Here is a 26,109-nt window from a genome sequence, read left to right as displayed (position 1 = left end):
TTTTATATACACCAAATAAGACAATAAAAATAATATGAAAGTTGAATTTCAAAAATTTAATTAATGTATATACAGTAAAATCAACATTATTTTTATTTTATAAAAAATATTTAAAACTTAAAAAATGAAAAAAGGCAAAAGGAATTTTTTAAAAATTAATAAAATGTCAAAAGCCCAACATTATTAATTTATAGAGTTTTACTGTAATTATATGTTAGCAACAACCATTACTCTTTTGTCTACAATAATATAAAATTAGTTTTATATAGAGAAATATCATTATATCCAAACTATATAAAAATATATAAACTAAAAATTTCAAACACTTTTAATAGATTAGATAATATCATGATAAAAGCGAAAAATATCATCCCACTACGTAAACTTTGGTGCATTGGAAAACAAATAAAATTATATACGACAGAATAATATACATATAATAGTACGATCGAAAGTTCGAAACACAATGTTAAAACACTGGTCTATCTCATAGGGAGTGATTGGAATGAGCCGTAGTTTTATGTTTTTTTGCTAGAATTTAATCTGTAGATTTATTTGATGTAGATTATTTTGTTGTACCTTTGTAAAGCGCTATTTATTTGCTCTAGAAATAGAACTCTCTACGGCCATATTTTGATGGAGGTGATTGGTTGGACTGCGGGAAGTGACTTTAACTTTAATTTTTACATACATCTTTTAAAATCACCAATCAAGTGTTTATACTGATTTTTAAAGCTACAGCCAAAAAAATAAAAAAATAGCTATAACGATTTTATTTCTGAAGCCTCATATTTTTAACCGTAAGAAATTTTAAAACTACGTTCCCGAACCAATCAACCTGATACCTACGACCGCAACCAGGGTAAATTGATAACAACACTATAAAAGTGAAACTAGCGCGGGTGCTACAGTAGTTTAGAATTAAAGTGACCTTTCTGAGACCAGAGTGCAAATAGAGAGTTATTGACAATTGACTACTTGTGCCTAGTGACGGTTATGATTTGAAAAGAACCAAAAACTGAAAAACGTCTTTAACAGGTTTGAATATTTGGCAATAAGATATCACCAAGCTTTCATTCAGCATGAACTATTTGGGAATAGCAAAATCTGATTGGAAGTTTTCGACGATTTTACGTCTAAAAGAATTGTATGAAACTCAAGAGGTACAAAACCAGCCACCGTGGATCATACCCATATATTTTTTGTCAACAGAAAATCTGTAGCAGAAACTTGATGATTTATGCAGAGAAAGAGGGAGAGAGAGGGATTAAGTGTTTTTGTCACAAGTCACTCCAGCTTTGCAATGACTGCGTCAACGACCTCTTGAGTAGTGCTTTGTCCACCAAGATCTTTAGTCCGGCACTTCCCTTCAGAGATCACTCTCTTCACTGCTGTTTCGAGCCGGTCAGCAAATGAAGGAAACTGAAGATGTCTAAGCATCATGGCTGATGAGAGAAGCAACGCCACTGGGTTTGCTTTGTTTTTCCTTACTATCGAGTCTTTCCCGACATTTCCTGCTGATGCACCTTGCTCAAACACCGCATGGTCAGCCCCAACGTTTCCTGTTCATATTATACAAGTCTCAGAACTTTTCCAGTACTGTATCTAGAGAGGGTTAATGAGAGTATATTGAACATGCTAATTTACCTCCAGGCATGACTCCGGTGCCTCCAGCAATACCAGCGGCAGTGTTTGCAACTAAATTACCATAGAGATTGGGTGTTACCTGCAAACCATTTAATTTCAAGAAAAGAAAGAAAAAAAACAAGCCAATAGATATGATATGTTATAATGAATTTTCAAGATATTTGAACAGACCATGACGTCAAACTGCTCTGGCTTGGCTACAAGTTGCATGCAGCAGTTATCGACAATAATCTCATTGTATGTGATCCCTGGATACTTTTTAGCAACCTCACGACAAGACTCCAAGAACAAACCATCAGCAAGCTTCATGATGTTAGCCTTGTGCACCGCCGTCACTTTCTTCCTGTTGTTCAGGTAAGCATACTCAAAAGCATACTTAGCTATACGCTCCGAACAGAACTTCGTGATCACCTAAACAGAGAAAACAATCACAGCATCAGATCCAAGAAAAAAGCCTAACTCCATCACATTCACCAAAACCAAATCAATGTCTCCTTATTGATATCACCCTAAAGAAAATGCCAAACCATTCTTCCTAAGCCAAGATTCAATAGATTCAAGGATGCTTCCATGTCACACTAAAACCCATAGCATTAAAGGTAGAAAGTATAGCACTCCGATGATCATCCACGGCTAATGGACCTCTCCCACTTGGTCGGTGCCAAGTCAATTCTATTAAACCTTTTCACTATATACAACAAACCGGGATGGTATAGAAAGATCCAAACTTTATATGACCTTAAGACTCTCCACAACATCCTAAGCTAAGATTCCATAGATTCAAGGCTGCTTCCACGTCACACTAAAACCCATAACATAAAAGGCATAAAGATCGAAACTTTTATATGACCTTAAGACATCCTAAACCCAAGATTCCATCAAATTTCAAATTCAAAATCGAAACTTTTAATGACCAAACTAACCTTAAGACTCTCAACAACGCCAGGAACAACCTCATGCTCAAGCCCCGCATACTCCCCTTCAGTATTCTCCCTAATCACAACGATATCAACATTCTCATGCCTCGTGGGCAACCCGGGCAAGTTGAAGCAGTTGACCAGCGACGCAAAGAGGTCAAGCTCCTTCCTCAGCTGCACGTTCAGCGAGCTCACGCCGCCGCCCACGGGGGTCTTGAGCCCGCCTTTCAAGCACACCTTGTTCTTCCGTATCGACTCCATCACCTCCGCCGGCACGCGGCTCATCTCCCCCTGGACGTCGTACTTCTCGAAGTAGATCGGCGCGTGCATCGCTTCCATCACCTGCTCCACGGCGTTGGTCACGAGAGGGCCGATCCCGTCGCCCGGGATTAGAGTCACGGCGCGTGGCGCTCCGTCGCCGGGTCTGGGCATGTAGGTTACGGATCGGGTCTGGGTTCTTGAATTGGCGAGGTTTTTCAGGAGAGTTGGTGATCGGCGAGACATGATTTCGTTGAATCTGACAAAGTTTGATCGGAAGGGAAGATGATGATGATGATGATGATGATGATTGATGGATGTGGCCTTTGAGAGCTGAGGAGGCAGACCAAATGTGTTTTCTTATACTCCCTCAGTTTTTAATTATAATTTTTACTAAAAACACCAATATCTAGAAAATTGTTATCTAAAAAAAATATATCATTTAATCAATTAATTAAACCAATTATAAAAAGTTTAACATTATTTTATTGGTCACACAATATTCAATAAATGAAAAAGATGCATTGAAATATGTAAACTACTTATATTGTAAAACAAAATCTTTTTGCTAAAACAACCTACATTTGAAAACAGAAAGAATATATTTTATAATATTTACACAATTACCCCTTTAAATCTTTTATCCTCGTTATTATGTTACCATAAATAGATTTGATACTTTCTTATCGGCAATATCATCATTTCAGATATTTATGCAGCTACTTCCAAATTGTTTTGTTTGTATAAATATTTTCCCCTCATTCATTTTATAATTGACACTTGCAAAATATTTTCATGTATTTACATAATTCCCCCAAAAATTTTAAACTAGTTATTATCCCCCATTAATCATGATGAGTATAAATTTTAAAGTTCACTATCAAACAATTACTACTATTGAAACCAACAATAAGGTGCGTGGTCTAATCCTCTTGGATTTGCATAGCTTGTTGATGATCATTTCTATTCTCTATGTACAAGATGATCTAACTTGTAAGAAAATGTACATGGCGATGGACATACCGAAAACAGATTATGCTTAGAATGTAACATCATATATGTCTCCTGTCATAGAAGTTAAGGTGGGTGGAAGGTTCAGGATCAAGTTAGTTTTACCGTTTTCCATCCCCGCTTCAGTACTCGTACTACCTCTAATTTTTTAGTTTTGTCGTTTTGTGATGGGAACTTGACAGATCAGAGATGTTATCACCTTTTGTTTCTCTGAAGGATTTGAAGAGATAGATCAGAGATGGGAACTTGGCAGATCACTGGTACAAGTAAATATGTTTCTCTCCTTTTGTTTGCTAATTAAAGACAACATATGTGTTCATATGACTATCATAACCTTTACAGTTGAAATGTTAACATGTTTTCTACTTTTAAAACAATGAACTCACAAATCCGAGATTTTGCTCTAAAAGCATCTCCAACCCATTGCTATATTCATCTCCAAATGCTATAATAAAGGAAAAATTGCTCCAACTCATTGCTATATCCACCTCAAAAATAGAGATGCTATTTTTTCCTCTATTTATAGATGAAAAATAGCATTCCTCTATTATAGAGGTATAATTTTTTATTTTCAAAATAGTCCTTCAACTTTTAAACTTTTATAATTATAACAAAAACAATTATTTTATAAGAAAATACAGTTTTTATAAACATAAAATCACACTTTTTATTTACCTAACAATCTTATAATGAAACTTTAATTTAAACAAAGTTATAATTGTATGAAAATCTTATAAAAATTAAAACTAAAAAGGGTTGATTTTCAACTTTCATAAATAAAAGGTACCTGCTGTAAAATAAAAATAGAATATTTTGAGAATATTTATTTTTAGAGATAAAAATAGAGGAATACATTAGAGAGAAACACATCTCTATTTTAGAGTTATCCTATTTTAGAGATAGAAATAGGAGAATACATCGGAAAAGATCTAAAATAATAACTAGACATGGTTCCATATTTTCTTCCACTACTACTGCTTGTATGACTAATGTTTTCATGTGTTTTAGTAACCAAAAAAAAAGAAGAAGTCGAAGTGTAGATATAGAAAATATATCAGACAGAGTCGGCTCAACACTGTTAGGGGTCCTAGGGCAAAATAAAAAAAATTACTCTATAAAATTTATATGCCGATAATGTTTAAAATATTTTTAAAATTTAATCAGTAATATATTATATATTTTGTAACGAAAATAAAAATATATACATATCAAATAATTTTGGGCCCTTCTCAGTTTTATTTATTATATTTATAATTTTTATATATATAATAATATAAATTTATATAAAATTGGGCTCCTTAATTATTATTATACGGGGGGACACAGGCTTAGACCCGGGGCGGTCGCACCGCTTGTCCCCCTAATAAGCCGGCCCTGATATCAGAGAGAGCATCTCCAACCCTCCTCTATATTTGCCTCTATAATAGCATTTAGAGGTAAAATCACTCCACCCCTACTCTATTTCTTCCTCTAAAATAGAAATTGTTATTTTCATCTCTATATTTAGAGGAAGAAATAGCATTCCTCTATAATAGAGGCATACTTTTTTATGCACAAAATGATTCAATAACTTTTTCCTTTAACAATTATAACTAAAATAAAGATTTTTTAGTGAAAATGTATTATTTATATAAACATATAATCATACTTTTTATTTACATAATAGTTTCTGTAAAAATATTCTGTGTAAATAATATCATAATTTTATGAATGTTAAACTAAATTGGGTTGGAAACCAACTTTAGTAATTAAAAATAAAAAGCTCCCAGGCCCGACTCCCTAGGCATGGATCTCCGCCGTTCCAGATCTGACGCCAAGACTTCTTTTTTTCTGAAGAATCTGTCCTCCTCCTCCATGGTGTTGATGTGAAGGCTCCTCCTCCGTCGCGGTGCCGACCTCCTCCTGATCCCCCACCATCTAAGCTTCTTTCGGTAGCGTTTGAAACTCTCACTTCAATCATCCCACCTGAACCACCAGATCCTCCAGACTCGTTCTTCGTCCTTGTTCATCGTCTTCGGCCTTTGGCCTCGTTCTCTAGCGACTTCCATAGCGTCTCTCTCGGAATACTTACCCAAGCTTGGGATTTCAAGTCTCCTCTTTCAGATCTAGCGATTAATTCCATTGGTAGTGCTGCTTCCCCTAGACCATCGTACCTCTCCAACAAGCCTTGTGAAGGTATTGTCTCTGTACCTCTTTGGAACAAATCGTTTTTGAGGAAAGTTCATTGTGATGTCTGCCTGTTGAAACTCTATTTACCTCAGTGTGAGGATGTTACTGTCTCTTTAACTCTTAGGATGAGATCCAGTTTACCTCTGTATGAGGACGATGAACTCCATCTTAGCACTCTGCTACCCCGTTATGAGGATGTTCTTCGGACTAGTATCATGTTAGCATTGTTTCATCACGGTTCAGCTTTATGGAGTTTAGGATTGATGAGTATGAGTTTGTCCCCCTTTCCATTGTGGCTTGTGGGAAAGAAAAACCTTCTCGTTGGTTTGAGTGGTGTTGTTACAGGGGACATTGTGTTGAAGATGGTTATTTCAGATGCAGAAACTATGACCTCACTAGCTCTTTTTTCAGCAATCTTTGATACTGACCTCTTGGCCATGATGGCCCTTGAGACTTTAATGTCTCTCCTTTTCGAAATTGTCTGGAACTGTCAAGATGCAAAGGATGTTTCTCTAGCGTTGGTGCGATCTTCACTCATGGTTGGAGCTTTGATGCTTTGCTCAGTTCTTCCCAAGGCTAAGGAATTAAGCCTCCTTAGGTTTCATATATTCTCAGACCCTCAAGTCTTCATATCTACCCTGAGCTTAGGGTCTGTTTTGAACGAGATCGCATGTGTTCTCCGTGACGGTAGAAGCCTTGCTACTCTCTTCAATCCTCTATCTTTTAGCTTCATTCCTTGTATTGATTATGTTCATGTTGTTTCTTTGGCAAACAGCCTTGAATGTATGATTGTTGAAAATTTTGTGTTTTCAGTTATTCGAATGAAAGAAATAGTTGACAAAAAAAAAAACTAAATTGGGTTGGTTTTCAACTTTCACAAATAAAATGTACTAGTTGTAAAATTAGAAAAAATATATCAAGAATATTCATTTTTTAGAGGAAGAAATAGATGAATACATTGGAGACAAATTCATCTCTATTATAGAGTTCATCTATTTTAGAAGAAAAAATAGGAAAATACATTGAAAATGGTCTTAGTATAATCCAGATGACAAATGATGTACAGAAAATACAATAACATATAAGCATGTTCCTGGTATGCAAATCGCCTTATTACACAAAAAAATTGGAAAAATCCCACAAAAAACCTTCAAAGTGTCAAGTACTTCCACTTTAAACCTCCAAATACTATGTTTCCATAAAAAACCTTAAAATTGACAACATTCTTAACAAAAACCGTAAAAGTGGCTTACGTGTTTTGTTTTATATAAGGATAGACAGAATTATAAACTCCGTTAACGCCGTGACTAACTCCGTTTCCTTTTGATAAAACATGTGCCTTATTGTAATTACTTACTAGATTTTGACCCGCGCTTAGAAAGCGCGGGTTTGTTTGTTTTTTCATTTATTAATCGAAAACTGATTTACAAATTACCATTATTTTTCATTTCGAACCATAACAATTGAGTTTTTAGGTTTTTATCATTTGTTTTTTTTCTCTTCAAAATATGGTATTTGTTCGAAATATAGTAGCTGTTCTATAATAATGTTTGAGTTTTAAAATTTGTTTTCATATCTGACCTAGATTCATGTTTGAACCTATAGACCCGATACATTGTATATAATCATGTTCGGATTTAATGAAAAATTTGTTAATTAAAAATCCGATATAACCCAGTAAAAACCTAAAAACTCACTATTAACCCGCGATCTGATACTATTGATCCGATAACAAAATATCTTATAGTACTTTTTAAAAAAATTGATTAAATTACTCATATATTTATTAATATTACATAAATTAGTGATTCCTTAGAATTTGATAAAATTTTATCATGTTATCTAAATAAAAAATGATAATATAAAATAACTTATTGATATGACAATATTAGCTTATTTTCGTTATTAATAACCTATTATAAGTTTGTGTTTGTATTTTAGATTTAAAAATTTATTTTAAGATAGTTTTTAAAATATTCTTGAACACTCGTAATTGCCATATTAATATTATGTATAAAATGACATTATACACTGAAAAATGATATTCAAATATGTATATGATATATGGTGTAGGATATACGATTTTGGTTTGTATTGAAAATATGTATAATATTCAAATGATCTATTTTGAATATTGATACGTATATTTAAGAAAATAATATTTTCATGTTTCTTAATTCATTTATTGTTCATAATATATTTATACTTATATTAAATTTAAAATTAATATATATTTTAAATATATATATAGGCCTATTATTTATAGATCCATTTAGGTGTATCTGTAGGCCCAAAACCAAAAGACTTAAATGCCATTAATGAATTTTATTAATTCTTTGTAAAAATAAGGGTATTTTTGAGAAAATTGCAATTTTCATTAAGGATATAATTTGAGAATGATCCTCTTTTAATGGTATTGATATTTTTAACAAATCATGTTTCTATTTTATTCACGACAGTAATTTAAGATCCTATCGATTTGTAGGGTTGAGCCGTCGTAAGTGTTTGTGAAAGAAAATAAATAAATAATAGAAAACGTAAAGAGAAAACTAAAAAGTGAGGAAGAGATAGTCGTATGTTATAGACGACATGGAGTAAGATAGTTCTAATATTTTAGTCTTCTTATTCCAAATTTATGTGTCTCATCATGTGTGGTGTCTTTGAATTTTTTTTTTATTTGCTGAGATTCCCAAAAGCTTTATATTCACTGAAAAAATATCTCAATTATGTTTGATTTGTACCTTGTATGATAATTCTGGGGTTGATATGTTCTTTTATTTAAATGGTGTATCTGATAAACTTTACTTGTTTACAATGCAGTGACGAAGAGACGTTGAAACTAAATATCCACTTTGGTGGAACAATGAAGAAAGAAGCTGATGATTATATTTATCTTAATGAGTCGGGCTTTAAAAATGTTTTATGGAAAATGTATGAGATAAGTTGGAAGAAGTTTCAAGATTTCAATAAAGCTGAAGGCATTGTGACAGAGTTAAGATTGATTTGGTACAAAGAAACAAGTGAGGAGATGAAGAATATCAATTATGTGTTTGAGGATGTTAATGGTGATATCTCAGAGTTGTGTTCTTCTGCGAGAATAGCAAGTGCAATTGATGTTTTTCTAGAAAATGAAGATGAGAGTGGATATGTAGCTGAAGGAGAATAAGGTGATGAAACTGATATAGACGAGAGATCAGCGGACGATGGCGATGAATCTGATGATGATAAGCCACCAAAAGAAGAGGATGACCCTGAGGAATCTGAGGACGAAGCTGATACAACTAAGAATAAAGGTGATGATTTAAAAGAACTGCAGGCTCGTGGTGATGATTTTAATGAGAAGCAAGATCGTGGTGCTGATTTAAAAGAAATGCAGGCTCATGGTGATGATTTGCAGAATAAGGGTGTTCGTAATTTGGTGAACGATGGAGATGATGTTATTTTAGACGCAGGAAATGGTGGTGATGATAACAGATTTCAGTCCCTGTTTGAGGAGGGTACAAGAAGAAGTCCCAGGTTGAATGAATTAACTCGTAATTTAGCTGCAGAACAGGCAAAAGATGAAAGGGACGAAGAAGAATCTGATCCTGAATTTGGCTTACAAGACGTCCAATATCCAGATACACCGTTAAGTTCAGATGAAGAGTGGGAGCAATGGAAAAATCCTAAAAGAGAAAAAGAAAAAGAAAAATTTCACGGAGATTTTGACAAAGAGCCGTACATTTGGTTGTTTCAGAAATTCAATAGTGGATTAGAGTTAAGGATCAGCTACTACGCTACTCATTGAATACTCAATATGATGTTAAAATGGCAAAAATCAGAAGCAACAAGGATAGCTTCTATATGTTGCAAGAGTGACTGCCCTTGGAGAATATATTGTTCGGTTGAGCGGCCATTGAACATGTGGATGGTGAAAGTTTGTCACAACAAGCATAACCATGGAAAATCAAGTCGAGTATCAATGCTGAAGCAAGGTGTGATTGCAGGTCTGTTTAGAGAAGAAATCAGAAGAAATGTTAATTTACAGGCTGCAGAGATAAAAGACATGATAAAGGAACGTTATAACATTGTTGTCAATATTTCAAAGTGTTACAAAGCCAGACGAATTGCTTTGGATACAGTCCTTGAAGCTCAAACCATTCAGTTTGGTAAGCTATGGTATTATGAGGCTGAGCTTAAACGATCAAACAAAGATATCACTACATAGATTTGCACTGCTGCTGTCAATGGTGTACAACAGTTTGTTTGTTTCTACATTTGTTTTGAAGAATTTCGGACGACTTGGAAGAAATGTTGTAGACCAGTACTTGGCCTTGATGGATGCTTTTTAAAGTGGGATTTAGAAGGTGATTTGCTTGCAGCTGTCGGTAGAGATGCAGATAACAAGATGTATCCCATTGCGTGGGCTGTTGTTAAACGTGAAAACAAGGATACTTGGGGCAGGTTTGTGAAAAAACTCAAACTAGATCTCAACTTAGGAATCGGCAGTAATCTTACTATCATTTCTGATAAGCAAAAGGTAATTTATTATGTGCTTAATTTCCATGGTAGTATCAATGCTAATTATATAATCTGAACTTTGAGTTTGATGATAACATATTTGTTTTTCAGGGTATTATCCATGCCATAGCTGCTGAGCTTCCAAAAGCAGAACATCGTATGTGTGCAAGACATATATACGGCAATTGGAAAAAATATTTTTCCCGGTCAGAATATAAAAATCTGTTTTGGGGTGTGGCGTACAGCTATCATGAAGGGGAATCTATATATATATAAAATTGTTTGCCTCACTCCTAGGTTATCCAGCTGGAAACTCGAACTCTGAGGGGCTGACACGTGTCCGACTTCTTCCAAACGCGCCGTATCACTTAAGTTTTAATACTTCATGTTGGGCTTGAGTTTCCTTATTGGTATTGGGCTTCGGTTTTGTTGAGAGAAAGAAATTGAACCCTAATTCCTGTGTCCGAAGGTCAGGAAGGGATAAGGAAAAAATGGCACGTGTCTTCTCTGTAACCATCTAAAACTCTTTTCTATTCACTTCTTTCAACCATATCGATCTCTTTTCTTTCTCTGAAACCGTAGACGACCGAGCTTCCATGCATTCACGATAAGCCATCAACTCAAGCTTTAAATCAGGTCTCATAAACTCTTTTCTCCTCATTTATCATCTGCAAAAAAATTTATATACAGTGAGCCTTTGATTTGCTTCAGATCTGAAAAGGCTGTCGGCCCTAATATCAACTCCTATACCGCTTAAGAATCGTTTGATTGGAAGAGGCAGTATTTAAGGTCTGGCTAGATCGAAGATTGATTTTTAGGTTTTGCTTTCATCATACTCTGATTATTTTATGAAATCTGATGCAGGCTCTTCAAAAAGAAACAAACTTCAATACTTCAAGCGATTCGCTTTTTGAGGTTTTGTTCTTAACCTTCTTCTCCGACAATTTTATGAAAATCTGATGTTATAACTTATAATGCTTTTAGGGTAGATGAGAAATTAACGGCAAGTCTTAGAAAGAATTTGACTTAGAATGTTGAACAAGTTCAAACATTCCAAGGCAGAACAAACCACTTTGGCCTCTAAACTACCTTCTTCCCAACTTAATTATCCACAGCAACACAATCGCAGGAAAAGTAAGCATCAAATAGAGAGAAAATTAGACACATTACAATCGAATTTTTATAGGTGATCGATTACTTATTAACTGGGTTTTAACTGGGTTTGATTGTTGTAGGACATGTTCTTTCACATGTTAATTGTTTTCTGGATTGGTAAGGTCAAATATGATTTGGTTTCCTTAAGTTTCTGATGGCAAATCTAAGGAGGTTGTTGATAGCAGCTTCCGATAGACTGATATTCATATATAATTATTGACAGAAGGTACTTGCAAAAAGAGTGGTGTTGGCAAGCCGATGAAACTTTTGGATTAAATTAGTGCATTGTTGAGGTATCAAGATTTTTTCAAGTTAAGTTTTGCCCACAACGTTTACAATTTCCCAAATTTGTTATTGTTTTTCTTTATTGTTGTCAAGCTTATGTTGCTATTCAAGAAAGAAAGAGTGTTATGGAGTGTTCTTTCTCACCTATGATCTTAAAGCTGTATCTGTCTCTCAAGTCTCAAACCATCTGCGTCATATGGAGGTAAAAATTGTTTTTTTTGCAGTGATATCTAAATGTGTGTGTTTGCAGGAAGAGGAGACAATTTCATGGAAGAACGTCAATGTTTTGTGCTCGGGCTGTGATATGTTTCTACTGTCTTGGTTGCTTTAGAAGATCGTCTGAGAATCATAGGAGGGCACTTGAATCTCGCAGCTGAAGAAAAAGCTCCCAAGAGAAGTAAGCCACCTAGCACGACTCATGTCTTAGACGTGTTTTCCAGCTGTAGGTGTTGACGGAAGTGTGGCATGGTGTTACCAGTCCTTCCTTTGTTCATGCAGATGTAGGAGTGGTCTGGTCCACTAATAAAAATGGACGCGGTGGGCCACTAATGGATCTGGTCGATGATTTGAATCCAGGAACATAATGTATAGTTGTAATTTTAAGAATTGGAAATGCATATATAATTGTATTTTTTTGTATTATAATTGTAAGCCTTACTTCTAAAAAGAATGACAAATCCTTCCTATTGAAAATAGAAATTACTTTCCAACCAAAGTAAACTAATCATTTTGAAATACTCAATAAAATTGATAATATATTATGTAAAATTTTTAGTACCACCCGCCCGTAGGGCGGGCCAAACCCTAGTATAAGGGTAAAATGAAGATGGTAAAGACATATGATCCATTTGCGTATGAGGCGTTGCTTAAAACGGAGCCAGAGAAATGGTGTAGAGCTTTTTTTAATACAGAGTCGCATTGTGCCGATGTGCATAACAATCTATCTGAAGCTTTCAACAGGACAATCAAAATTGCAAGAACGAAGCCAGTGATTAGTATGCTGGAGGACATACGAAGACAAGCAATGAAAAGAATATCGCGTAGATGGTTGCAAGCAGAGAAGTGTAGCACCCGTCTCACTCCAATTACAATGGCTATATTAGAGAAAGCAAGGGTTGCTAAAAAATTTTGCTCAACAATACGCAGCAGAACAACTTTATACGAGGTAAATGAATTTGATGTTGGCTATACTGTTGACCTAGCAACACATCAATGTGCTTGTCGCCGTTGGGACCTTACAGGTATGTGGAACAAACTCTAAATTTTTTTAATGTTTAGCTTTCATTTGTTTTGTTGTTAACATATTTCTAATGATTCTGTGATACTTAATCTATGTTTTGTATTGCTGTTTTCATTATAAATGCAGGAATACCATGCAAACATGCAATATGTGTGTTAGATGACAACCAAGACGATACGGAGAAATATGTTTCTGATTATTATTCATCTTTATGCCTTCAAAACACATATGCTGATAACATCAGGCCTGTAAATGGTGAGAAGTTGTGGAATAAGATAGATAAGCCTCCAATAGGAATACCCGACATACGTAAGCCAAGAGGTAGACCTAAAAAACGTGACAGGAGAAAGGAACCTTTTGAATCACTACAAAATGCTGGTAAATCTACAAGACACGGTAGAATCTCACATTGCAGCCGTTGTGGTCAAGCTGGACATATAAAAAGCGGATGTAAAAATGAACCAGTCGTTGTAGAAGGCCCAAAAAATAGACACGGTAGACCTCGTAAACACCCCGCAGAGGTATTTTTTGTTTAATCTTTTTCGATATGCAGCTCAACTGGTTGGTGTGTGACAGGTTTTTGACTTGATTTTCATGATTCAGATTCACCCAAAACGTCAACCAAAACCAAGAAAAACTAAAAACAGTCCATCAGTTGGATCAAGCTCTCAGCCGTTACGAACATCTCAATCAAGTTATGCATTTCCTGCTGCTTCTAGTGCTCCTCAGCTATCTGTCCCCTCCAACCAACCAGCCAAACATGTGAAGAAGGCTTCACGAGGACGACAGGGCCGGTCCTGAGATTCTGGGGGCTTGAAACAAAATTAAAAATGGAGGCCTATGTATTACATAAAAAAAACTCTTAAACACAGTTTTCAGATATAAAGTGCTAAGCCATTGATAAACAAAAAGAAGTGCAAGAGCCAAAGAGTCTAGGAAAAAAAAAGACACACGTTGCTACAAAAAAAGGTTTTTAATTTTCTGGATATGTTATTGGGCTATTGCATTAATATGTTGCTTGGGCCATACAAAAAAGAAATCGGCTGTTAAAAGACCAACGTGATATTGTCAGCTTATGTGATCTCATTTTTTAAACTTTTATATTATATATATCTTTGGATTTTTTCTAAATGGGGGCCTATGAAAAATGGGGGCCTAAGTCAAATGTTTCAATGGGCTTGGCCCAGGGCCGGCCCTGGAGGACGACCATTGAAGATAAGAAAGATCGGTAACATTCCAAGTGGGAGTGGAACGTTTTGGAGCCCCTTCACAGATCGGCAATTCGAAGTCTTTGGAAACAGAGTTTATGATAGGTCTATCACTGATTCACAACCTCCAGAATAAAAAAACTTTGAATAGCTGTGATGTTGTTTCTCATTTTTTGGTGACTCTTACTTTATTTTGATTGCTATCGGAAGAAATACAATGAAGTAGTTCATTTTATTTTATTTTGTTTTTTAACATACGAAGACCTCGTAAATTTTGAATCACAAAATCAAAATATTAAACTATTCTTACTTTATTTTGTCTTTGGGTCGATTTTTATTACTTTATGGTTTTCTATTTTTCAGAAATTTGTCATTTATACGAAACAAGTAGTCTCTAATTATATGAAAGCCCCTAAAAGCTTATTCTATACACTCGAGCAATATCTTTGTTTCAATGAAAAACGTTAAATCTGTTACTTAGTGAGCACTTGAAAGCTTTTACATATCAAAAAAGGAGTGAAGCTCTGTGTTGTTCCAGTGGATACTCCAGCCATCGGTACTGTCTGTTTCTTTCTGTAGTATACAGCTGATCCGCTTACAAGTAACAGTCCTAGCATAAACGCCTCAAAACCAAGAACTGATACTCTCTCCTCATCCGCAGGAGGAACACAGCTTCTATAAGTTTTGTAAGACTGAGACTTTTTAGCTTTCGGTGAAGAGTCATCACGCAAATTCCTCTGTTTCACAGATGCATCAACAACGCAGATTCCTCTGTTTCACTGCAACGATACTTCTCTTTTCTCCTTTCGGAGGAATTGCAAGAAACACAAGGACCTGAAGGAGAGCATTCGAAGGTGACGTTGCTTCCCTTCGAAGTTTCTTTGAAACCTAGAAGGAACCTAATCTAAGCCCAACGCTTCTCGTCTCTTCGTTTCTGTTGTTCTGTTCATGTGCTCTGGAAAGAAACGATGATGAAATTGCAACACCGTAGGCGAAGAGGATGATCATATACAATGGAGACCTCAGACAATCCATCTGCTTCGTCGTCGTCGTCCTATGGTTTTCTCTTCATAATATTTTATTATTTTCAATAAAAATCTAAGTAATTACAATAAGGCACATTTTTTTATCAAAGGAGACGGAGTCAGTTACGACGTTAACAGAGTTTATAGTTCTGTCCATCCTAATATAAAACAAAACATGTAAGCCACTATTACAGATTTTGTTAAGAATGTTGACAATTTTGAGGTTTATTATGGAAACATTGTATTTGGAGGTTTAAAGTGGAAGTATTTGACACTTTGAAGGTTTTTTGTGGGATTTTCCCCAAAAAAATTCTTACTAGGCCGATGCAGAGAACCAGTCTAACTACTACTACTTGCAAAATGGTATGGTCCAAGGAACTGAAAATATGTTTACAGACCATGCCTAGTCTATAAAATGGTGTGTAATGTTTTGTTTCTAACACACTAGTAAATTAGTACAAGATTCTCCTTGTGTTACCTGGTTTCTTATAAATAAGGACCAGGACCAGGACCAGTGCTACCAAAAGAGCCTCTCAGCTTGGCTTGAGAAGATTCATGAACACTGATCTTTATGGTGCGGCTCTGTGATGATCTATAAATGTATATACATTCCTCAAGATCCGCTTCACATGTCAGAAGAACCCATTCTTTATCATCATCCAAGTAATTAAGATCAAAGGTTGCAATATTATTATCTATATTAAAACGCTTAGCAATCTCTTTGAAGCCGCAGGTTGGCAGCAAAGTAAACCGTACTTTGGCCTCATCAAAAGTGGCTTTCACTTTAGATGCGCCTCCAACTTTGCTACGACTCTTTGGTAACAGAGATAGATTGTCTAGAAGAGGATGATCGCCGAACGTTTTGTAGCTCAGAGTTATAGAGAGAGAATTTGTCTCCTCCTGGCTCACAGTATGAAGTCTTGCCTCGCTATGAACTCTCTTCAAGATCGCGCTAGTGTTTTCAGTCATCAGAGTGGTTACAGTGTTTGCAGTATTGATGCTGCTTTGGTTAGCTCCAGTTGAGCAGCGTGTGCTTGAACCAGAGCTATGGCTACAAGAAGAAGATGATGCCCAAACACCGGTCTGGGTCTGAGTATTCAAATGCCTTGACTGGTCAATGTTCTTAAAGTAAATGCCAGCTAAAATATTAGGGGAGCTTAGCTCTGGGAAGCTTGTGTAGAATGAGTCAAGGTGGATAGAGCCTTGAACACCTTGAAACAGAGTCTATTACAAGTTGGAGCTTCTTTAATGAGTGTCCCACTTTCTTGATCTTCCTAAAAGGCCATCTTTTTATTCCTTGTTGTCTGCATATTCTTTTCAAAGTAGTTGGACAAACTGGAACAAAAGAATGAAGAAACCTTACTAAACTTATCACTGTAGGAAAAATTTATAAAATATACTCTTCTTGTTCCATAATATAAGATGTTTTGGTTAAAACACACAAGGATCAAAAAAACTTATATTTTAAAAGAGAATGCTATATATCAATAATATAAGTTTAGGTTGAAATACTATTGGTCAACCAATCTATAACAATAAAGGTGACTTTTTCCCTTCTCCTGCTGCCACATCACCCTGGAGAGAAGGGCATTTCGCGACACGTGGCGCCTTCCCAGACCATTTGCGCTTTTTGTTTCAAGCCGGTTCTCGACGTACCCTTATTTGAATTGGGCTTTTATTTTAATTTGGTTCTTGACATGCACTTATTTGACCGGGACTTTATTACATTTACAGCTTCTGCGTTTAAGACTTGACTCTTGGAATCTCGAAACCTACACAAAGCCTCTATAACGTCTTCAGCTTTGGTCAAGCAGATCCATTTTTCCAAGCATAAACGTCAATCCTACCACTCTGCCCACTCTTTCGCATTAACTCGGCATCATCATCCATAGGTAACGGTCCAAATCTTCGACTATAAATGTATTCCGTCCTTGGGATGAACAACCTCAGTGCAACCAAATCTCAAAGGTCAATCACTATTAAACATCTCTACCAGTGGAGAATTCTTACAATCCTCTTGCCGATTTGAAGGCTGGTTGATGTTCAAACTCCGCCTAGATCCGCCTTCTGAGGTTCTGGGAAGCAAGGTATATCAATTGACGGTGTGAGGCTGGTACTCTATTTCAGCGGTGGTGGAAGATGTAGGGAGAGACGGTGGAGCCACGGCAGAAGTGAGTGAGGAATCGTCTGGGTCACGGCGGTTGAAGTTATGGTGGCAACCCACACTTGAGGGAAGTTGGATCAGAAGATGTGAAGGTAGGAGACAGCATGAATTCGCTGCAAACGTCGAGCGCGTGACCTCCAATCGCAGCTGCGCGGTTCTGTAGTGACGGTGGTTGAGTGGTGGTGGATGTGGTGGCGGCGTTTGATGACTCCGTTGCTGAAGGAGATTGGTTTAGCTGGTTGGATCTGGGTCGGAGTTTCGGATTTGTGGGATATTTGGCGGGATATTTAGGAGTCATATCCATTGCTCCAACTTCAAGCATCTATGGTTTTTTTATTTTCAAGCATCTATGTTTAGCTCTTGAGAGTACGATAGCTTAGGGAGATCTCGTGTAGATCTGATCAAATATGATTAGTTTCTGGTATGGATGTGGATAATTTGCATATATCTTCCATGTATAATATTAAATGACTTATCTTTACTGTTAGAATTGTTACCGGCATCATCGTCTTGTTGCAGCCATGTTTCTGATGATCATGTCTTAAAAGTTCCAAATTTGTAGGATTCTCTCATCGTCTCGTTTAAGCATCTTAACCTATTTTTAAACGGCAGTACACAAAAGTATTCTTCAGTTTTGTCACACTGTGAAGACATTTTAATTTTACTAATTCATGGTTTCTTCTGGTGATTTTAGTTACTATGCCACTAATTGAGAATACACTGAAAATTTTGTGACTAATTTGAATTAGATTTTTTACAAAAAAGACTAAGTTGAATGTTTACCAGATATCTTTGATGGTTCATCCTGACAAATGCAAGCATCCGCAAGCACAGGAGGCTTTTGGAGGTTAGTAGTCTTGAAAGTATTGGTTTGTTTGGATGAATTTGTCATGTTAATATGGGTTTTAATGGAATGAAACAACAATTACTAAACCACTGGTTTCTTGGGCTTCGTTGGTTTGAATGAAGTGTCCCGAAACACTCTACTTTGGTCTGGCTGTTCGTTCTTGATCGAAATCCCACTCTGGATCGTCTCCAAAGATGAGGTTTAGATGTTGAAACTACTTGTCTGCTCTGTGTGCCTCAACCTGAATCAAGAGACCATTTTTTTTTTCAGGTTCTCCTTCTCTTCCACATTCTGGAGCCGTGCTCTGTTGAAGTTAAACTTCTCTCAACTCCACATGACTGGGATTTAATATTGCTGTGGTTACCTACTGCTTCTCCCTCCCCTGTTTCCTCTAGAGCTCTGATTCAACTTTGGCATGGTACCATTTATGGTTTACGGACGGAAAGAAATAAACGCTTCAATCTTGGTCTCTCTAGGGACGAAGCAACAATTCTGAGCATCATTGTACGGATGATCAAAAACAAATCAACTGCCCTTAGAAATCTAGAGTGTAGATTTGGTGATGATACCGTCTCTCTTTGGTCAGGTATCTAGCTTAATACCTCACACTGTTTCGAGTGTCCAATTTTTAGAATTTCTGAATCTTTGTGACCTCCTTCCTTCATTCTTCTAATGTATCTCCCTCTCTAGCTTTCTTCTCTGTTTTTAAATTTTCATATATTTGTATCTTTGTTTCCTTTTTAATACGAAAATCAGTTTTAAAAAAGAAGTTACAACTACTGTTGAATGACCAAGATTGGGATTATACTCTCACACAAGTCCATGCTTCGAAATATGAGATTTTAATATTTTATAAATCATCTCATATCCCGGTATTACCTGTTTGGATGAGTCACTTGACGCCCACTTGTGTAGAGTCTATACTACACATTGTGCTAGATTATTTAAAAGCTATACCAGAATCTGTAGTTTATGTTTTATTATTCTTTTTCTGTCGTGACAATTTTTTTCTTCCAACTGTGAAATGTAGAATTTAGGACCAAAAAAAAGTGAAATGCTAAAGAGCTTAGGATGAAAAGAAAGAAACAACTAAAGAAATACACCGCTTCATATTATTTCAAATGTCTTGCATGAAAATTATTTAAACTGGCATTTCTGTCGATAGCATCCCACTATTTGACTATAGGGCTGTTCGTTTGGTTGCCGCAGGTACCGGCGGCAGCGGCAGCGTCAACATTCGGCGTCAACTCTTGTTCGTTTCGTTGACGCAGGCAGCTGCGTCTGACGCCGCGTCCGAACGCCGCGTCATGCGGCTGACGCCGATAAAACCTGCGGTCGCAACATAAAACCTGCGGCCAATAAGGTAATTTACTATTTTACCCCTACTATGTTTTAGTATTTACAAAAAAACTAAACCTAAATTTGACGCAGTCGGGGAAAGTCTGACGCAGCTCCATCTCTATCTCTCTCTCTCGATCTCCATTTCTAGAACCAGTGAAGATCTCGAGAGCTCTCTCCATCTCGTGCTCTCTCCATCTCAAGCTCTCTCTCCATCTCGATCTCCCTCCATCTCAAGCTCTCTCTCCATCTCGAGCTCTCTCCATCTCGGGCTCTCTCTCCGTCACGAGCTGTCTCCATCTCAGGCTCTCTGACTCTCTCTCTCCGTCACGATCTGTCTCCATCTCGGGCTGTCTCTCTTCTCCGAAGAAAACTCATCTCCGATCTCATCTCGAAGCTCTCTTACCCATCTCCGATCTCATCTCGAAGCTCTCTTCTCCGAGCTCATCTCATCTCCAAGCTCTCTCTTCTCCTTTTCTCGTTGAGGTACGTTTGATGCTAGTCAAATAGAGTTTCAACATTCTGATTATTTGAATCTCTGATGATTGTTTGATGCTCCCTAGTGAGTCTTTGTGTGATATATCTTTGGTTTCATTGGGAAAGAGGCCTAGCTGTAACTCCCTTTCTTTACCTTCATGGTTCCATTGCTGGTCTGTTCTTTTAATATAAACGATGGGTTGTCTTCTGAGTGTAGCTTTTGGGGTTTCTAAATTTAAAGTGCAGGCTCCTATTGTAGTTAGTACGTATTGGTTTACGAGTCTGCACTCATGGGGAAGTTTAAAGGGTTGCTTCTTGGTATTAAATTGTTTTAAGAAGTTAACATATGCCGAGTCAAGTAGAAGTTAAATTGTTTATGTTTCCTGGAACATTGTTGGAACGTTGTTTGGTCTTATTTGGAGAAAGTAGACGGCTTGACTTGATTTTTCATTTTTTTAATAATTTGTGTGTGTTTAGGGAACACTCAACGTATGCTTCAAACTGTGGATTGTGAATGATTTTTATTTATGCTTTTCTTCCATATTTGTTTAAAATTTATAAAGTATTTATTGATCATAAGATCTTATGTGTTTTGATTCATTGATCATAAGCTCCATTTCTCTGCATCTTTTTGCAGGCTCTCTCATCTCAGGCTCCATTGATCTCAGGCTTGCTCAGACCTAGTGGAAAAGGTGACTAACAAGTGCAAATATATTTTACTACTTGTTCCAAAACGTGAACACATTGCTTATTCTCTTTTTTTTTTTTTGCAGACTCAGATCTTCTCAAGCTCATTCTCTCAAGCTCAGACCCTCTCAAACTCACTCTCTACCGCTGTTCCTCTCACTTTTTAAGATGTCGACGTCAAAAGATGTAAGTTTCTCTCACACTAGTCTTAATGCTTGTATGGAACTGTCTTTAGGTTGTATGGAACTGTCTTTAGGCTGTATGGAACTGTCTTTAGGTCTTTTAGGTTGTATGCTTAAGGGTCTGTGTCTTGCTTTGGTGTGTTTTAGAATTGGAAACCTGAGGAAACTAGGTATTTTTTCCAACTCTACGCGGAAGAGAGAAGAAAAGGAAATAAGGTTGGTCAGCAAATGAATAAAGTAGGAAAAAAAAACATCATGGATGCGTTTGAGCTGAGGTTTAAGAAGGGATTTTTCGATTGGAAGAGGGACTACAAGAACAAGTACGACAGCAGCAGAAAAAAATACATCAGGATTAGGATGCTGACTCAGAACAGGACAGGACTTGGGTATGATAACATGGGAAGAATCGACATGTCAGATGATTGGTGGAAAGAGCGCGAAAGGGTCAGTTTCTCATTTTCTCTTTTGTGAACTTAGCTGTTAGAATGCAGATTCATACAGAGGCAGAAAGCAAGATCCTACAATGAATGTTCTTGCTATATGTAACTTCGATATGAAGTTCATATATGCATATGTCAGTGTACCTGGTAGAGCACATGATACCAAGGTCTTGACTCATTGTGCGAGAAACGAGGCTTCTTTTCCACATCCTCCTCCCGGAAAGTATTATTTAGTTGACTCCGGATATCCGACCAGGACAGGGTATCTTGGTCCGCATCGTAATATGCGATATCATCTTAGTCAGTTTGCTACAGGAGGACCACCAGTTAGTGCAAGAGAGTTATTCAACCGAAAGCATTCAGGTCTGCGATCAGTGATTGAGAGAACATTTGGAGTATGGAAAGCAAAATGGAGGATTTTGGATCGTAAGCATCCAAAGTATTGTCTGGTCAAGTGGATTAAGTTGGTGACAGCGACGATGGCGCTACACAACTTAATACGTGATTCACATCGGGAAGATCATGATTTTGTACAGTGGCAAAATGGTGATGATGGAGAAGGAGAAGCTGATAGTGACGGTGATGAAGAAGAAGGTGATGATGATGATGATGATGATGAAGATGATGGTGGTGGTGGAGGTGGTGGTGGTGGTGGTAGTGGTGGTGGACATATTGTATATGAGCCGACAGGTGATAGAGCGATGGAAGATTTGCGTGATAACATCACAAATGAATATGGTAGAGGTCGTTTACCGTATTAAATGTTTTAGTTGATGATTTAATTTTTTTTTGCTTATAACTTTGATTGTCATTTAAATGTGATATTTATTTAAGACTTGATGTAATATTTAGCTTTTGTTTATGATAAATATTTTGAATTATTATTTTGTTTCTAATTTAGCTTATGATATATGAAAAAAAATTGTTACATTTGTATAATTTACATTTGTATAATTGACCAAAAAATTAGCCGCTGCGTCTGTCAAACGAACAACCCAAAAATCTGCTTCCTGCGGCAGCGTCGGCGTCGACCTCAACTTCCTGCGTCTTCTAAACGAACAATAATCTGCGGCAGCGTCAGCGGCAGCGTCAGCGTCAGCGGCAGCGTCAGTGTCTGCGAAATGAACAACAACTGTTTTCATTGACGCTGCCGCCGCCGCCGACGCAGACACTGCCGCTGACGCCGAAACCTGCGGCAACCAAACGAACAGGGCTTATGTCCCCATGAACCCCAATAGCAAAATGTGACGAGCATTTTCAATTATACATCACATTGGCAAAAGAATTTCAAATCTGAAACCCGCGCAAAGCGTGAAACACCACTAGTTTTCGATAAAAGTAAAGTTATGTTAAAAATAACAAAACATCTTATATTTTTAAACATCAAATCTTTTTTAAAGCATCTTATAGTATGGAAAGGAGAGAGTAGTTAATTAATAACAAAAAGTGTTCATACTACCAATGTTCCTGGCTGCATCGTGAGGCTTTCTGCAAAGTACTGTCTAAGAACTTCTAAACCTGTTGTCTTTTCTGTCTTTGCTCTTCTCTTTTCACCTGGTCTTAGCCCTGAGTTTGAAGCCTTATGAAACTGCTCAGCATCTGAAAGTAAGTTACTGTTGTCCCAGCCAGATGTTAGCATGAACTCTTCTTTAGGCTCTTTTTTCTGGTACTCCCATGAAAGAGACACCCCTTTACCCTTCTCATTAGCCTTTATCATGTGAGAGATCCATGAGGAATCTTCCTGAGAGATCTCTTCCAAAGGTTTCAGATTCTCTCCTGTCTCTGCATCAATAAGTGGCTTCTCTGAGAAAAGCAACTCCTCCCTAACAGGAAACACCACTTCAAGCTCTAACTCTTTATCAATAACAAGGTTTAGGCTCCTAAAGTCCTGCTGCAGTGTCACAGAAAGTGACTTGAGTATCTCTTGTTGCGCTTCGGTGTCAAGGCAAGATTTTGGGAAGAAAAACTCCAACACAAACTCAACTGAACCATTGAATTTGTTTTTCAAAGGGACTGCTAAAAAAGCTGCATGTAGACCAGATATGTTAGCATGGTGTGCAAGAGGATAGTTTGTCTTGCTAAAAGTGGTTACTTCAGGGACAAAGAATAGTTTGGTCGCTTTAAATGCTTTTCCCACAATGCCTTCCCCTTGAAGCAGATGGTGTTCAGAGCATGCCTCAAGAAAATGATGACTCTGTTCATCTAGGACAAAGCATGCAGAATTTATAGTTGAAACACACTGAGAGATGTTCTCATCAGAATGGCGTGATCCATCTTTGCCTTGCCGAGCACACAATGCCCATGTTAAAGCTAGAGGCAGATCATATGATCTGCAGACCCATCTCAAAAAGTCTGTTACCTCAGGTAATATGGCAGAGTAGAACTGATTATAGACCTTCTGAAACTGAAACAAAGAGTGTATATGACATTTAAGCAAACATAAAGTTAGTAAAAGATTTGGTTTAATAGACACACCTCTTTGCTTGGAGATTTCAAGTTAGCTGAGCTTCTTAGATTAACAGCCTACACAAAACCCACAACAACCTCTTTAGACTATACAATACTCAAGAATGTAGGGGCTAAAGGGTGGAAAACAACCTCTAGAGCTTTACAGATATTCTCAAGTTCTGGCTTGTAGTTCATCTTTTGAGTTGTTGTGACAATCTCAAGAACACCCAAACAAGTCCCACTACTTCTTTCAAACACAGGAAGAGCTAATGATCCACGAACATCACATTTCTGCGCTTCTTTGATGCGTGGATACTCTTCACTTCTGAAGAATCTGACATCAGGTGTCCACTCAGGTAACTTCCCGAGGAAGACACGGCCAGGGAGACCTACAGACTCCTTGGAACCCTCATCAGCGAGGAAGTTGTAAGACACAGAGACATCTCTGTATCTTTTGAGACTAGTGTATTTGGGGTTGAAGAAGTGTGGATGTTCCAAAGTGGTGAGAAAGTTCTTGCCTTCTTGTTGAATGGGCACCCATATCTGTATAAGTAAGTCTTAATAGCTTGTACTAGTCTATCTTTCACTGATGAAGAAGGGCCTTGGCTTGTTCTTGGAGCAATCCACAATCTTCCTTGTGAAGAACTCATAGCTGCAGACTGCTCAAAAGGTAGTTGATTCATTGGCTGATTGGTGAGATCTTCTATCTTGAGAAGACCTGATGTTATTGAAGGAAACTTTCTCAGTGTCTCTTTGTTGGAGATATGATCCGGGGATGGGTTCTCAGCAAATTGATAACCGTAAAGGAAAGAGTTGTTGTTGTCATTCAAGTTGGTAGAACTAGGAGCTGCTTGTCCTGTTGTACGCTTCAAGCTCTTACCATCTGTTGTCTCAAGCCAACATCCATCAAACAAGAGTTCTTCCATGAAATCCATATCCATAGCTTTCTCAGGGAATGCACTAAAGCTAGAATTGGGTAAGAAACTGCCATCTCCACCACCACCGCCACCTTCCATATAAAAAGAATATCTCTCTCTTTTTCAACTCAAACTTTAATCCACCAGAAGCCCCTCAACTTTCTTAAAGACTTGTTCTTAATGAACCCGTAAGAACAGCTTGTTTGAGGTCCACTTAAGGTTCCTTGCAAGATCAAAGGTGCATTTCAACATGTATATAATAGACTTTAAAAGAAGTTGAGAAATCATATAGAGAGGCAATAAATATATAAAAGAAAAAAGAGAGTGACTTGAATTCAAAATACTAACATTAGCTTCCAGTACAATATTCCCCAATGGACATGGAAACTCCAAAGGGGCAAATTATTGAGTCCTTTAAAAGACAATTTAAAAAAATTTCTAGAAGACAGTAAATGCCACACAAAAGACGAAAAAACTGAAAGAAGATGATGGAATTTATAAACTAAGAATCTAATGCTCCATGACATCATTTTCCATAGAACAAAAACAAAGATTTTGATGCTCCGTGACATAAGTATCCAAAGAACAAAACAATCTTCTGACAAGAACCAAGAAATAGTAGTTAGTAACTTACTTACTTTTGTCAAGATTCCTTGAGCAAGTTGACTTTGGGTTTCACAGGAAGAAGTAAATAGCTGACAGAAAAAAAAAATATTTAGTTTGATCTGTTTTCAGTTACAAAGAGGTTGTTTTGTCTCTGTTACGTTTATTCGGACACAACAAACATATATGATGGAAAGATTCTGAGGAAACCCAAAAGAAAAAGCTGTGAAAAATTCTTTGGCTCAAATAGATGATATTATCATCACCACTTCTTTCTAGACACAAGTAGGTGATGAAGGGTACTATTACACTATTTTAATCTCACCATGTGGGCGTGCAGAATCTTTCCCAGGAACAAAGTGGACCCGATTTATGCTATCCAATAAGATCTATCTACTGTTCTTATATTTCACACTTAAATTTTAAAAGAAAAAGGGAAATTGCCAAAAATACAATTTTCAAAATATCACTTTTCATGTTTACACTAACCACTTTTACCACCATCTTTAATGAATGGTAAAAGACATTTATAACCTTTTGATTAACTTTGACAAAAAAACATAAGTTTAACAAATCTAAACTTAAAACATC

The 26,109-nt window shown here is 36.8% G+C and overlaps 1 protein-coding gene, 1 long non-coding RNA gene and 2 pseudogenes across 2 annotated transcripts; 1 reads left to right on the top strand and 3 right to left on the bottom strand.

Annotated features, from left to right (window-relative positions):
* Window positions 1-1,108: 1,108 nt before the first annotated feature.
* On the bottom strand, window positions 1,109-3,194 carry LOC106434637 (isocitrate dehydrogenase [NAD] regulatory subunit 1, mitochondrial-like). The gene is made up of 4 exons (XM_048750357.1): window positions 2,571-3,194; window positions 1,819-2,058; window positions 1,648-1,726; window positions 1,109-1,562 (listed from the first exon to the last, which is right to left on the bottom strand). Exons 1-4 carry the CDS (start codon window positions 3,066-3,068, stop codon window positions 1,288-1,290), a joined length of 1,092 nt encoding a protein of 363 aa, XP_048606314.1. The 5' UTR covers window positions 3,069-3,194; the 3' UTR covers window positions 1,109-1,287.
* A 4,869-nt stretch (window positions 3,195-8,063) lies between these two features.
* On the top strand, window positions 8,064-12,609 carry LOC125583431. The gene is made up of 2 exons (XR_007320428.1): window positions 8,064-12,339; window positions 12,441-12,609. It is a non-coding gene; the product is annotated as an uncharacterized LOC125583431 (long non-coding RNA).
* Window positions 12,610-14,553: 1,944 nt separating this feature from the next.
* Window positions 14,554-18,748, bottom strand: LOC125583430 (annotated as a pseudogene).
* Window positions 18,749-22,876: 4,128 nt separating this feature from the next.
* Window positions 22,877-25,513, bottom strand: LOC106434629 (annotated as a pseudogene).
* Between the last annotated feature and the right edge of the window lie 596 nt (window positions 25,514-26,109).

The sequence above is a fragment of the Brassica napus genome, chromosome C3 (assembly GCF_020379485.1).
Source record: "Brassica napus cultivar Da-Ae chromosome C3, Da-Ae, whole genome shotgun sequence".
Classification (NCBI taxonomy): domain Eukaryota; kingdom Viridiplantae; phylum Streptophyta; class Magnoliopsida; order Brassicales; family Brassicaceae; genus Brassica; species Brassica napus.
Note: the sequence above shows the minus strand (reverse complement) of the source record. Positions and strands in the feature narration are given on the sequence as shown.

What these genes read in the sequence shown, in the direction of transcription:
- LOC106434637 (XM_048750357.1), bottom strand. Translation starts at nt 3,068, where the DNA reads ATGTCTCGCCGATCACCAACTCTCCTGAAAAACCTCGCCAATTCAAGA. An exon ending in GCGTTGTTGAGAGTCTTAAG is followed by an intron (nt 2,059 to 2,570) that starts GTTAGTTTGGTC and finishes TTCTCTGTTTAG; the next exon opens with GTGATCACGAAGTTCTGTTC. An exon ending in CAGAGCAGTTTGACGTCATG is followed by an intron (nt 1,727 to 1,818) that starts GTCTGTTCAAAT and finishes AATGGTTTGCAG; the next exon opens with GTAACACCCAATCTCTATGG.